The sequence below is a fragment of the Dasypus novemcinctus genome, chromosome 17 (genome assembly GCF_030445035.2).
Source record: "Dasypus novemcinctus isolate mDasNov1 chromosome 17, mDasNov1.1.hap2, whole genome shotgun sequence".
NCBI classification, from domain to species: domain Eukaryota; kingdom Metazoa; phylum Chordata; class Mammalia; order Cingulata; family Dasypodidae; genus Dasypus; species Dasypus novemcinctus.
The window spans coordinates 64,519,043-64,532,499 of record NC_080689.1 but is presented as its reverse complement, the minus strand read 5'-3'; the positions used below and the strand labels follow the sequence as shown (position 1 = coordinate 64,532,499).

Sequence of the window (13,457 nt, the reverse complement as noted above, 5' to 3'; positions counted from 1 at the left end):
TTCCCAGCAGGCCTCCCACACATGATCAGTTACTAGTACATATAAGGATGACATTAGAATATATACCCAATAATTTTGGGGAGTAAATCTGTAACTAAACTAACAATCTATAAAGTTTATATAACAAACCATAATCCTTTCTTCTGCTTAAGAAAAAAAAATTAATATTTCTCCTTGTCCCAAGAAAACAGGCCTAAATTCAAGCTCTACCAGAATAAATGAAATTACTAAAAAATTTTCTCTGAATGGTTGAAATCTAAAATATAATAAGTTTGTTTGGCAATAAAACTCAGTGCCAGGGAAGTAAAATCTTAGGAGCCCATCTAGTCAGGCTAAATTAGAGCCATCCAAAAGGATTACCTGTTTCGAAGTTCAATGGAATGGGGAGGACTCAGTTCGCCAAACACCTCTCTTCTTTACAAAGATGATTTTCTGCATTTATAATCTATTGCTGTCAATTTGAGATTGGTGGTTATTTTCCTACCACTCGCTCCTTCCTACTTTCCTTCATATTTCCCACCTAAGTTTTTGTCCTGCACTAGGAACACTATTCAGGCTAGCTCAAGGTCAAAAAGTGAATTAGCAATTCTCATTCCTGTCCCTTCCTCTATCTCTCATCTCACTCTCTAAACATTTGAATTAACTAATTATTAGGGGCTACACAAGCTATAAGGAAGATGAACTCTGCTAAGGAGGGTTGGGAAAGAAGAGGCAGTGGGTAGTTTCTCACCTCTTTAGATTTGGAACTTCTACCAGTGGTGCTTTTAGAATTCTTAGTGTTTTGCCCAACCAAAGTCTGAAATATTAAATAATATAGAAAAACAAAATTTATAACCATGTTATTAATGCTCTTCTTGAAAAACAAACTTAAACAGCAAACGTTATCCAAATACATTGTTACGCAAATTAACAAGTAGTATACCCACTTAGTTTATTAAGTAAACGACCATTTAATAGTACAGGCATGGTCTCTAAAAGGTGTAAATTCAATTTTACTGATCTTTTTTCCTTACAGCCACAACATCTGAGTTGGGCAATCAGTGACCTGACGAAGGAAACTTCCACTTAAGAGAGAAAACTGTTTCCCATTCAGAAGCAAAATTCTAAATCACCCTAAGGATTCACTGCAGACATTTTTCTAAATCATGAAGTTATAGTTCTGACCAAATTTTATCCAAATACTGCTCTTCAAACCTTTTAACAAATTAAGAACTTGAGCTTAATATTCTAAATGTATATTGGCTTAAATCAAGGATTCATTTAAAAAAGGGAAAAAGGAGCTTGGGGGAAGGAGATGGAAGTACGAAACATATTACATCTCCTAACTCCATAGCTACAGCAGAAGAGCGAATCACTTCATAAACATACTGAGCCAGTCTTCCTACTACCCTCCTCACCTTATTGTTGCTGTCATCCCGTTTCATGATGGAAGATCTAGCCTCTGTTTCCTGAGATTGTTTGGTTATATCCCTGTAATCCAATTTAGAATCCTTGCCTTGCAGAGCTGAGATCCTTCCACTGCTTCCTCTGGTAACACCACTCTGAGCTGCTTTGGATTTACTGCTGCTTTCTGTCAAGCCTGACCTGGCACTTGTAGGTTTTAGTAGCCCCAATTCCTTGGCTAAAAGTTTCTTTTCAGCATTTATTTGATCTCTGAGCACAGATTTTAGAAAACTTTTCTGATTTTCAGTTTTCAAAGCTGTAGTTTTTACCTTTGGAGAAGAGCCTATAGCAGCCTTCATGCTTGATTTACTGCATGATACATTTGATACAGATAGCATACTAGTTTTACTAGTTTCATCAGGCTTATTGGCCTGGCCCACTCCTTTATTAGGGTATGCCTTGGTCACAGTGTTTTCTGCAGGTTTTTCTTTCACTGCTGTCACAATCTTTTCCAACTTCTCTGCCACCATCCTAGCTTCATTATTGTCAGATCCTGGTGGCATATCCATTCTGGTTTCCATAGTATTAAATTCATTCTCCTCCTCTGCATCCATGGTACTTTTTCCAGAAATTCCCTTTTTGCTCACTGACTTCTCATCCCCTGTGGAAATTTCTGGTACTAAGGCCGAAACACAAGCAGATGGCACTATTTCTGAAACAGTTTCATGTTTGTCCACTTCAGCTACAGCTTCTACCACAGAATGTGTAATTCCAGAAAAGAAATCTTCTGTTTCAGATGGACATTCTTCTAAAATTCCTCTGATATTCCTTTCTTCTATAAATAATTTGTCAGATGTTGATAATTCTGCTTCAGGGTTAATAATTTCTGCCTCTTCCTTCTCAAAGTCACTGGTATATACTTGCTGATTTAAAGTAGACTCCTCTGCATTTTCAGGGAATAATTCAATACTGGCTGGAGTGGATGCTACAAGACGAATTTCCTCTCTGACTTCCTCCCCTTGAGTTACAACTTCCAATGTTTCAATAGCAAAATCAGAGTCACATAGTGATTTTTCAAGTTCTTCCTCTAAAGTCTCTTCCAGCTGTACAGAAGGTTCTGCTTGAATGCTGGAAGTAGTATCTTCTTCAATCTCACTAGGTTTAACAGAGGGACTATCAGTTGCTGTTTGCACCTCACTCTCATCAACAGGACTGTTTTTCAAGTCAGAGCTAAAAGTATTTAAAAACAAACAAAAAAAAACAAACAAAAACACAAACAAAAATCAAACTATGATGAGAATTCATCCATTATAAATAACCCTGTTCATGCCAATTGTTAAGACTTCCTGATGCATTAAGAATAAGCATTGGGAAATCCAGCTAATCAGCATTAAAACGGTTAAAATGTTTTCATATAAATATGTACAAACAATATAAAAATTTTAAAAAGTGCCTCCACTGCACTGAAGGTTTCTCTGTAGTTCAAAGGAAATGGCAAAATTATGACTGTCAATATGATTCTTCTACACATGTGATTTATAACCAATTTTCTCCCTCCTGGGTCAAGTATACACCCTAACTTGTTAGGCCCAACTTCCCAATGGGGATAATAGAAAAACAAATATGTACACAGTGCAACAGATTACTGTTACGCCCCATCTTCCCAACAGGGATAATGGGGAAAAAAATATGTACATAGTTCTACAATGAAACTAATCATCCATGCATTGAAATCTTAAATTTTTATAAATGAACCTTACCTATAAGAAATATAAACAACTGATAGGAGAAAAGATCTAAACTTAATCATATCACCTTTGTGGGGGAGGGGTATGAAACAGGTTTGTTTTTAGAACTGTATTTATTAACAATATTACTTAAAGAAAATTTTGTGTTTAAATCTCCATTGGAGATTTAAAGTTAGAGGTGAAACTGATAAGATCCATTTTAACAGGAACACCTAAGTCCTATTATAAAATATAAGTGCTTTGGGCTACATTATGGGAAGGAATATGTTAAAAGAAACCTTCCTAGTTACAGAAAATAATTTTAAACCCCAATATAACTTAAAAATTTTAAATTATCCCGAAGAAATGGAGGAAATACACATCAAGTATATGCAATTGATCTTATCTCATCATGGTATTCCCAAATGCAAGGTGAATAAAAGTGTGTGATTCCATAGTTTCTCTACTTTCACTGCGACAGAAACAGAATAATTATTTTTATATTAAGGGGTTACCTTGGAGAACAAAGAAAACTTTAGCTTCAGAAGATAAGGTCCACCATGCTATCAACACTAATAAAATTTTAACAAACATATTCACATAATTACATTACAAATAGCAGGTTGGAAGAAGAAACCAAGAGGTCATCATACCACATCAATACATAATACTTAAAAGTACTGACTTTTTTCTCCTAGTTTTCAAGGAAGGAAAAGATGAAGCATTGAAAATTTAATTAGCACTTCTGAACAGGTGACCTAATGTCCTTTCGTTAACAATGCAAGGTATTATGTATCTGTGTCCTGAGATGTTAATCATATTTCAGTTGTTCAGAAAAAATGCACTACCAGGGTCCAATCACGAGCCAATATAAACTGGTTCTATCTCCAAAGATGTAGTTTTAAGCTTCCAAATGAGAAAATTTTTCTAAGAGATTGGAGGAACCATTCTTTATGAAAAGTTATAAAGGCAAAGAGCTTGAGGAATTTATTTTAAGTTGAACAGTCAGTAACCATAGACCTTAATCAACATGTATTTTATTCATTTGAAGAAGCTACCCTTTGTAAGCTAAAAAAGTTTTACATGTTTTTATTTGAAATAATTTATATTCCTTATATTAAAAATACCCAGAGCTGATTTTAAGTGTCCCAAATGCTGAGGAGTAGTCAAAATAAAATTTGTGGCCAAACAAAAAATATGACAAAAATTAAAAGTTGTGACATTTATAATTGTAACAGTTACATGAATTCTATTTCTCAAGATAGGAACTTTTAAAATTGCAACACTCATTTCCAATAATTCCTTCCTCATTACTGAACTGCTTATTAGGTTTTAAACACTTTATAAAAATAGCTGGGAATCTGCTGGACTAGCAGGATAACAACAGAGATTTTGAGGCCTGACTTAAGGATACAGCAAGTCTCCTCTTAACTATAAAGTCTGTCAATAAAAAAAGTTATTCTCTTCCATATAAAATGAATCACTATGCAGTTCTATCTTTCAAACAGAGAATACTGACCTACTTGAAAAAATGATTTAATTTCATATTTATTCTTACGTGTTAGTCTTCAAAATTACAGTGCTATCTTCATATAAATTATTCACCAAAATTAGTATCTGGTTTTCTGGCTAATATGAAAAAAGGCTCACTGCTGATCAAGTTAGTTTGGAAAAGTTAGTTTGAGATATCATATAAATGACATTAACAGAGTTTAGTAAAATGTATATTAAAAGATCTAAACTAAACAGCCATATTCTGGGAACTAGCACAAAAAATGACTCCAGGAAGGCATTTTGTATAAGCAGCTTTCACAAAAGAAGGAAATCTGCAGGCTTCCATTACTCATATCCAGTTAGTATTAAATCTGGACGATCTCAGTGTACAGGTATCTGACTCCCCACGCCACACCCCCCACCTCCGAATACCAGTTTTACAACCCTCAGAAGAGCATACAATAAAAGATGAATATGAGAAGAAAGGTTAAGACAATATGACACACATGCTGAGAAACTTTCAGACTGGTACTTAAACAATACTGATAAGTGTTTACTTCAGAGGGCCACTGGGTACTTATCAACATTATTAATAAATTAGTGAAAAGTATATCTAGCAACTTTATACCCTTAACTATACGATAAATAAATCCTGTTTACTGGGGGGAAGGGAGTAAATATAGTCACAATATAGATGATTAAATTATCAATATAACCACATAAGACTTCCTTTAAATGGGAAATCTATTCAAATAGTTTATAATAATTATAAACAGAAGGAACTTTTGATGATGAATTAGCTAGAACCCACAGGGCTTTAAAAACAAACAAAAAAGGAAGCAGATTTGGCTCAACTGATAGAGCATCCGCCTACCACATGGGAGGTCCAGGGTTTAAACCCAGGTCCTCCTGACCTGTGTGGCGAGCTGGCCCACGCACTGTGCTGATGCACACAAGGAGTGCCCTGCAAAGGGGAGCCCCATGAGCAAGGAGTGTGCCCTGAATGCAGCCTGCCCAGGAGTGGCGCTGCACACACGGAGAGCTGATGCAACAAAAAGAAACAGATTCCTGGTTCCGCTGACAAGAATGCAAGTGGACACAGAAGAACACACAGCAGATGGACACAGAGAGCAGACAACGAGGGAGGGAAGGGGAGAGAAATAATTTAAAATCTTTAAAAAAAAAAAAAAACCCATATACATAAAAAACAACCAACACCAATATTTTTTCAGGAACAGCTTACTCCAAAAGAAATGTGGAATATTCTGGTCACATCTCACATCTTTTTCTCTAATACAAGGTAACGCTTCTAAAAATAACTGCAAAATGGGAATTAAGAAGTCACTGGTGCTAAAATTTTAAAAATTACTTTTATGAAATCAGACAATTATCGGTAAATTCATTAATATTTATTTTAAGGGAAAAGTCTAAACAGTGAGAGGGAAAAATGATCAAACTATAAACAGCTATTCTTGCAGACCTTAGATAAATTTTGTCAAATGAAATATTACAATGGATATTTTTAAGGTGCTGAGGGCTGGAGATTGAACCTGAGACCTTGTATGTGGGAAGCCAGTGCTCAACCACTGAGCCACATCAGTGCCCCTTCAGTTGGTTTATTCATTTGTTTTTTTTTTTAGGTGGCACTGGGAACCGAAGCAGGGACCTCCCACGTGGGAAGAAAAGCAGGTACTCAACAACTTGAGCCACATCCACTCCCCACAATGGATTTTTAAAATAGCCTATTCACTTATCAGCCACTGAGTTACTCTGACCAAACTATAGGTCTACCTATTCTTCTACATGAGGCATTGTTAATTATTAAGCCCTCTGTGGTCTTTTATATGAAATACTGCTGGTGGTATTACTCCTTATGTGTGTGAATATAACTGGTAGGATGGCGTATAGGACACACAGCAAACTTACTGCTAAAGCTATTAATATATTTTATTATATTCATACTACTTTTTAGTATTTAAAACTGTCTCATTTTTAAGAATTAATTACTAGGAAGAAAAACCTGTAAGATATTTTGTTCAGGAAGCAGATGTGGCTCAAGCAACTGGGCTTCCACCTACCACATGGGAGGTCCTGAGTTCAGTTCCCAGTGCCTCTTGGAGAAGGCGAGCTGGCGTTGACAGGCAGGTGCTGCGAGTTGACGCAACAAAAACACACAAAGAGGAAAGACAATGAGAGACACAAAAAAACAGGGAGCTGAGGTGGCTTAAGAGACTGAGGGCCTCTTTCCCACATGGGAGAGTCCCGGTTTGGTTCCCCCTCCTAAAGAGAAGATAAGCAAAGAGGGCACACAGCAAAGGGACACAGACAGCAGACAGCGACTTCAAACAACGAAGGAGAGGGGATGAATAAAGAAAATAAATTTCAAAAAAAAAAAAGGAAAGACACTATGTTTTTCGACTTCTTAAGATTAAGACAGTATATCAAAACAATTTCCATATTTAAGCGTTTTCGAACTGATGTTTCAAACTCTATTAAGTTCTTACTACATGGACTGTAAGAAATATGGGTGAATCACTTAGTATAAATGAGAAAAAATAAGGATTCTAAATCAGTTATTCTTAATGAAGAGCAGTGAAAGGAAGACTGTTGATGGGTGGGGCAAAGCCATAGGCGGTGATGGGAGGGGATATTCATCAGAATGAAAAGTGTTACTAAGAAGAAAAGTGACTACATGTGCCCAAAACAAGACTGTGAGTCACTAAGTTAGTGTAGACTCTGAAGAACAAGTTTTCATCCTCTGAAAATATAAAGCAGTGTACATTATAATTTTCTTTTACATGTGTCCCTTTCCCTTATCCCAGTTGGTTTAAAATATATATGCATTAAAATACATATTAAACCCTAAGTTAAAATGCCCCCATACCAAGCAAATGCCCATCTCTCCAGGCTGAGAGTTAGAAAATGCTAAGTTAAAGGTTCCCTTTCCCTGGTCCAATTTTAAAGATAAGACATCAAACAAAGATTTTTCTCTAATTCCATATTCTTGGGTAACTAACCAGATAAAAATGAACAAACTTAAATGGTACCTTTTGGTGTTCCGAGTCAATAAGATTAAAAAGGATTAATAAAAAGATTACAATTTTACTCTTGGGTTTATTTTAGAATAGAAAATCCAACAAAAGGAACAATAATTATGGAGTAGAATTGTTCAAAAGCATTTTAAGAAAACAGTTATATATATAAATTTAACTAATAGTATATCAATATATTCAGTTCTTAAAAATAACCAACGAAAGTATTTGAATAAGACAATACCAATCAAGGTTAAAAAAGAAAATCGTAACTTGTACATAGAAACACAGAATGGAACAAACACTGAGAGAGGACCTTTCTTGGTGTATATATTCCATATATAAAAATACAAATAAAACTTAGTACCTAAATATTAGACAAAAATGTTAGCATATTAAAGCAACATACCTTTCTTTTCCTGGTTCTGAGTCTTTCTCAGCTTGATCCTGTAATGTAATACATTTTATTAGAGGCTACTCTACCAGATTTTAAATATTTAACCCATTAATTCATCAATGCAATGTTTTCCGTCCAACTCTAAGCTAAAAAAAAAAAAAATAATAATAATCTTTACAATATTATCGAAACAGCTGTTTTTAATGTTCACATAAATCCCAGGTTCTAGCGTTTTTTTCATTAGATGAAGTCCTCTAAGATATGCAGAGCAACGGCTTTGACCAATTAATCAGAAAAATAAGTTTACATAATGCTGATATAAACTTTATCTTTAAATTTTAAAACCCTGGAAGCTATTTATTGGGGGGAAAAGGCAATAAATCTGAAATATCAATTTCTTCCTTGTGGAAATACTACTTTTTAAAAGTTTGATTTATAAAGGAAATCAGGTGACGTAAAAAGCTTCCTACTTGGGAAGACTGCTTCCTGTGTATGAGGTCCCAGGTTCCAAAAAAAACAAAAACAAGAACAAAAAAAAAGGCTCCCCACTTAAGCATCTAGTAGTATAGGACAAATTGAATAATAATCCTTATTAATGCATATATCTGAGCCCTGAAGAAAGCAATGTCCTGGGTTCTAAAACGGAAGTAGGAATTAAAATTGGTGCCTACTGGGAAGCAGACTTGGCCCAATGGATAGGGCATCCGTCTACCATATGGGAGGTCCACGGTTCACACCCCGGGCCTCCTTGACCTGTGTGCAGCTGGCCCACGTGCAGTGCTGCTGCACGCAAGGAGTGCAGTGTCACACAGGGGTGTCCCCCGCGGAGGGGAGCCCCATATGCACTCCTTGCGCCCCATAAGGAGAGCCGCTCAGTGCAGCCCAGGAATGGTGCCGCACACACAGAGAGCAGACACAGCAAGATGAAGCAACAGAAAGAGACACAGATTCCCATGCCACTGACAACAACAGAAGCGGACAAACACGCAACAAATGGACACAGAGAACAGACTGGGGTGCGGGGGAGGGAGGCAGAAAGAGAGAAAAAAAACTGGTGCCTATGTACCAAAGCACTGCCTTATTAGGCACTGGTAAAAGAGAGTCCAAATTCAGAATCAGTTTAACTTGACGACTGATCTAAGAATAACTCTTGAAATCACCTTCAGAGTACACTACACCTTCTAGCTTTGGGAGAATGACATTTACGCTTTCATCATTTTCTAAAACCTCCAAACTTGTTACCACCACCACAACTACCACCACTGCCACCACCAAAAAAACAAAAATCGTAAAACTAAAAACTTTACCTCTGATGAGTCCATCTTTGGAGATAACGTGCAGGTCAATACATGGTCACCTATGTTCTGTGGATTTTGTTTCAGGAAACTGTACATCGACTGAGCAGATTCAGGACTATCTAACTGAAGAATTGCCTTTGGAGAAGATAAAAAAATTACCAAGATATTTTTCTTCAAGACTTCACATATCTGGTTACAAATATATGGTTAATAGTTATTCCAAAATAAACAAACAAAAAAACCCGAACAATCCTTAGAATACTTCATGGCAAAACTGAAGAGGATGGCAGGTATTTTTAAAGAGAGAGGTAAAGGGGAGCAGGTATAGCTCAGTAGTTTAAGTGACCGTTTCCCATGTATGAGGTCCCTGATAACCTCCTAAAAGAAAAAAAAAAGAGTGAAGATGGAATTTCTAGATGTCATCTGCACCACCTCTTCCATCCTATGTTGTACTTTCCTAAAGCCACAACTATGCTCTTTGTATCAGTAAGACATATACTGAAGAAATTAATACCTAGTTGTTGGTTACTTAGGTAGTTTTTATGAAGTGAATATTCTCAACTTTGATATGAAACCCTCCCTTTTTAGGTTAACATATAGTTCATCAAAATCTAATTTTAATGGAAATATACCCAAAATAAATATTAAATACAGAAAGCATAGCAAATGTAAATAGATGAACAATTTTTGGTTCTTTTAAGGAAAGACGACAGATCATGAAGGTAAGGAATGATTATTCTTCTTTTCATATAACTAAACAAACGTAACACTACACATTTTATAGCTTGAAAGAACATTAGAAAACATTTAGTAAAAATACTTCATTTTACAAGAACTCAAAAGATCAACTTTGTAAAGGTCACAAAGGTAGTTAAGGGCAAGGCCAGATAATTCAGGGCTAAGCTTTCCAGTAAGATAATGCTCTTTGGACTACTAATACCTTTGCAAGTTTTATTTCCCCTTAAACACCAGGAGTTCTCAGGGGAGAGATCTCTTCTTGTCACAGCCCAGGAAAAAAAAATCCTGGTCCATTATAATTCTGCTGAGAGGGTGAATAATGTTTACAGGTGCTTCCATTAAGAAGCTGAATTAAAAGTTGCAGACCATAAAAATATTGGTTTCAGCTACATATTCTCAATGAACAAGATCTAAAATGGGTGACCGTATTACCTTTTTTTTATTATTCATGAACATGTGATGATCCACTTTTCCAAACTGAAGTCCAACACAAAGTACACACTGAAGTCCATCTTCAGGTAAGTTACCAAGATGAACAAATCGACTGTAAATTTCATCTGTATTTGCCTATATATTTTTAAGAGAAAGCATAGAAAAAGAAAAACACAGCTATAGTATCAAACAGTAAACTAGATTAACAGCAATTTTTATTGTAAGAAAATGACTGTGGGTTAGGATACTGAAGTCTTAATTTTAGATTTGAGTAATCAGAAAAAATAATATACTAAAACAGGAGGTATAATCTTTCTTCCATTTCCGTAATATTAATCCAAAACATCCTCAAACAGTATACTTGACCTACATGGACACTTACTATGCACTCCAATACCAAGAGAAATTTTTCACATCAGGAACTACCTTTATTTCTTACTTTTACCAGTAAGTCCATCCATCTGACACTTTTATCACCTCAATACTGTAAAACTGGTACTAAGGTTTTCTTTAACTTCTAAAAGGTGAACAAATAAAATCAGTTTCTATCAATCAAACAGTATATGAAAGCATTTAAATGCAAAACTCACCTCTGGGTCATTTTCTTTAATCAAGGTTGTAAATACAGCTTCCTAAAAAAGCCAAAAGAGATAAAAGGTTGAAGGTGTAACTTTTTCCTCATTCATACATTTAACCAGTCAACATTTATAATATAAAAAATCATCTATACAAACATGCACTTTTTGGGGCAGTTATTTCATAAAATGAGAAGTCAAAAAAATTTCGTTCCTTCCAAAAATCTTTCCCTTTTCCTAAACAAGTTATCCAAGGCCCCTACACATACACTTTAATTCTTCCTACTGCTCTAAATGCATCAGGATTAAAAAGGACACTCAAATTCCCATACAAGGGAATAAAAGGAAGATCAGATACGCAGGGTAACATGGTACTCAAGTGTAGAAATTTGGTGTTGTTAAAATATGAAGAAGCTAAAAGTTCGGTGAGGCCAGGATATCAAAGCTGGTACAGGAGAGTTAATGGAGGCTTCCGTGTGCAGGAAAGGAATGTACACATACATGAGACTATGGCATTTAAAAACTGTTTTCTGGCAGCGGACTTGGCCCAGTGGTTAGGGCGTCCATCTACCACGTGGGAGGTCCACAATTCAAACCCCGGGCCTCCTTGACCCGTGTGCAGCTGGCCCATGTGCAGTGCTGATGCGCACCAAGGAGTGCCCATGCCACACAGGGGTGTCCCCCACGTAGGGGAGCCCCACGTGCAAGGAGTGCGCCCTGTAAGGAGAGCCGCCAAGCACGAAAGCCTGCCTAGGAATGGCACCACAAACACAGAGAGCTGACATAAGATGACACAAGAGAAAGAAACACAGATTCCTGTGCTGCTGATGACAACAGAAGCAGACAAAGATGATGATGCAGGGAAACAGAAACAGAGAAGAGACAACTTGGGGGGGGAGAGGGAGAGAAATAAGTAAATAAATCTTTAAAAATAAAAAAATAAAACTGTTTTCAACAGTACCGTGACTTGTATAAAACCACCCCAGCAATTGTAACACTTTAGAGTGATTCTCAAGGAAAGTTTTTTTCAAATGACATGCACCCCCACCTCACCTAAAGATTCTAATCATGCCTCTCAGCAGTTGAAATTAAATGTTTGTAGGCCACAGAAGGTTGTCTAAATCAGATAATTTGAATAAACTTCAATTTTCAATCAGTCTTACGGTTTTGTGTAGAAAAGATTTTGAGGGAGACAAAACTGAAGACAGAAAGAACAATCAGAAGGCGACTTTGTAGTCCAATATGAATTCTTAAGAGATGAAGACATGGTGGATGGATTGAAAAAGAGGATACAATCCAGAAATGTTTAGGAGTTAAACAGAAGACCTGGTGGCTGACTGGATGTTAGAAATGAAAAAAACTAAATAGTTCAGACTTCCAATTTGGATAACGGCAGTGAGATACAAATAGAGAAGCCTGTTTTCAGATAATAGTTTTCAACTTTTTCCATTGCAACATACAAGAGGGATACAATTTCCACACCATGACAGTTAAACTCTCTCAAATGGGAGAGTATGGAGGGAACAAGGAGAAGCTTTCACTGTATCTGAGACATGTGGACCTATAAAGAAAACTAGAAAACAGAAGGGAATAAATCTGTTATGAATTTGATTGATATTCTAACAAAAATGACAGTAAGTCTATAATTTACCTCATCTTTTATATCCATGTTTTCAGGAGCCATACTTATTGAGAGTTGATTTCCATCCATTGATATTGGGAAGCAAGTATAAAATTTTACCATAGAATCTGCAGATTTTCTACTTATTTCCATAAATGCCTTTTAAAATAGAAATAACAAGAATGAAAAAGATGTCTTATTAAATTACCTTTCTTAAGTAGGTTTAATACTTAGGAGTCAGATGAATTAAATAGCAAAATCTTTTATTCTTGTTTCTCTATATAATACACTTTTGTTTAAAAAAAAAAAGCTCTGAGATAAATCTTTTACATGCCATAAAGTACACCTGCTTAAGTGTGCGATTCAATTGTTTTTGGCATATTTAGAGTTGCAACCATCCAACTAATCTATTTTTAAAGTACTGTGAAATTACAATGATCTCATTTTCACTCTCTTCCTCTACTGTCTTCTCACAGTAAGTGGCAGAACAGATTACTACCAAACATATATTGTATTTTATTCTCAAAAATCACATAATTGCCAATTCCTCACTATTCTAAAAATACCAATTTCCGCCACTCTAAAGATGTCATTTCCATTATTTGAAACTCTTTCCTGAAATTATCCCCTCCTCTGAAATACCACTCCCACAAGTTTATCATTAAAAATAAATTTTATTGTATGGATTTTAAATTACAAAAGCAATTCACACTTTTATAGAAAACTTAGACCATGCAGATCAACCTAGGTGGTTCAAGTA

General features: G+C 35.8%; 1 protein-coding gene across 12 annotated transcripts in view; it reads right to left on the bottom strand.

Annotated features, from left to right (window-relative positions):
* The window catches only part of ZNF638 (zinc finger protein 638), a 156,478-nt gene that overhangs the window by 7,726 nt on the left and 135,295 nt on the right, over positions 1-13,457 (bottom strand). For 11 of the 12 annotated variants that reach the window (XR_011646190.1, XR_011646191.1, XR_011646192.1 and 8 more), the window contains 7 exons: positions 12,728-12,856; positions 11,092-11,133; positions 10,502-10,636; positions 9,341-9,466; positions 8,046-8,083; positions 1,398-2,613; positions 731-796 (listed from right to left, as the gene is read on the bottom strand). Coding sequence is in view for 8 of the 12 variants with exons in the window: in XM_004473277.4 (XP_004473334.2) it covers positions 731-796; positions 1,398-2,613; positions 8,046-8,083; positions 9,341-9,466; positions 10,502-10,636; positions 11,092-11,133; positions 12,728-12,856 (1,752 nt within the window). In the remaining 4 variants the exon portion in view is untranslated. The remainder of the gene's footprint in view (positions 1-730; positions 797-1,397; positions 2,614-8,045; positions 8,084-9,340; positions 9,467-10,501; positions 10,637-11,091; positions 11,134-12,727; positions 12,857-13,457) is intronic. The other variant, XR_011646193.1, reaches the window with a different exon arrangement.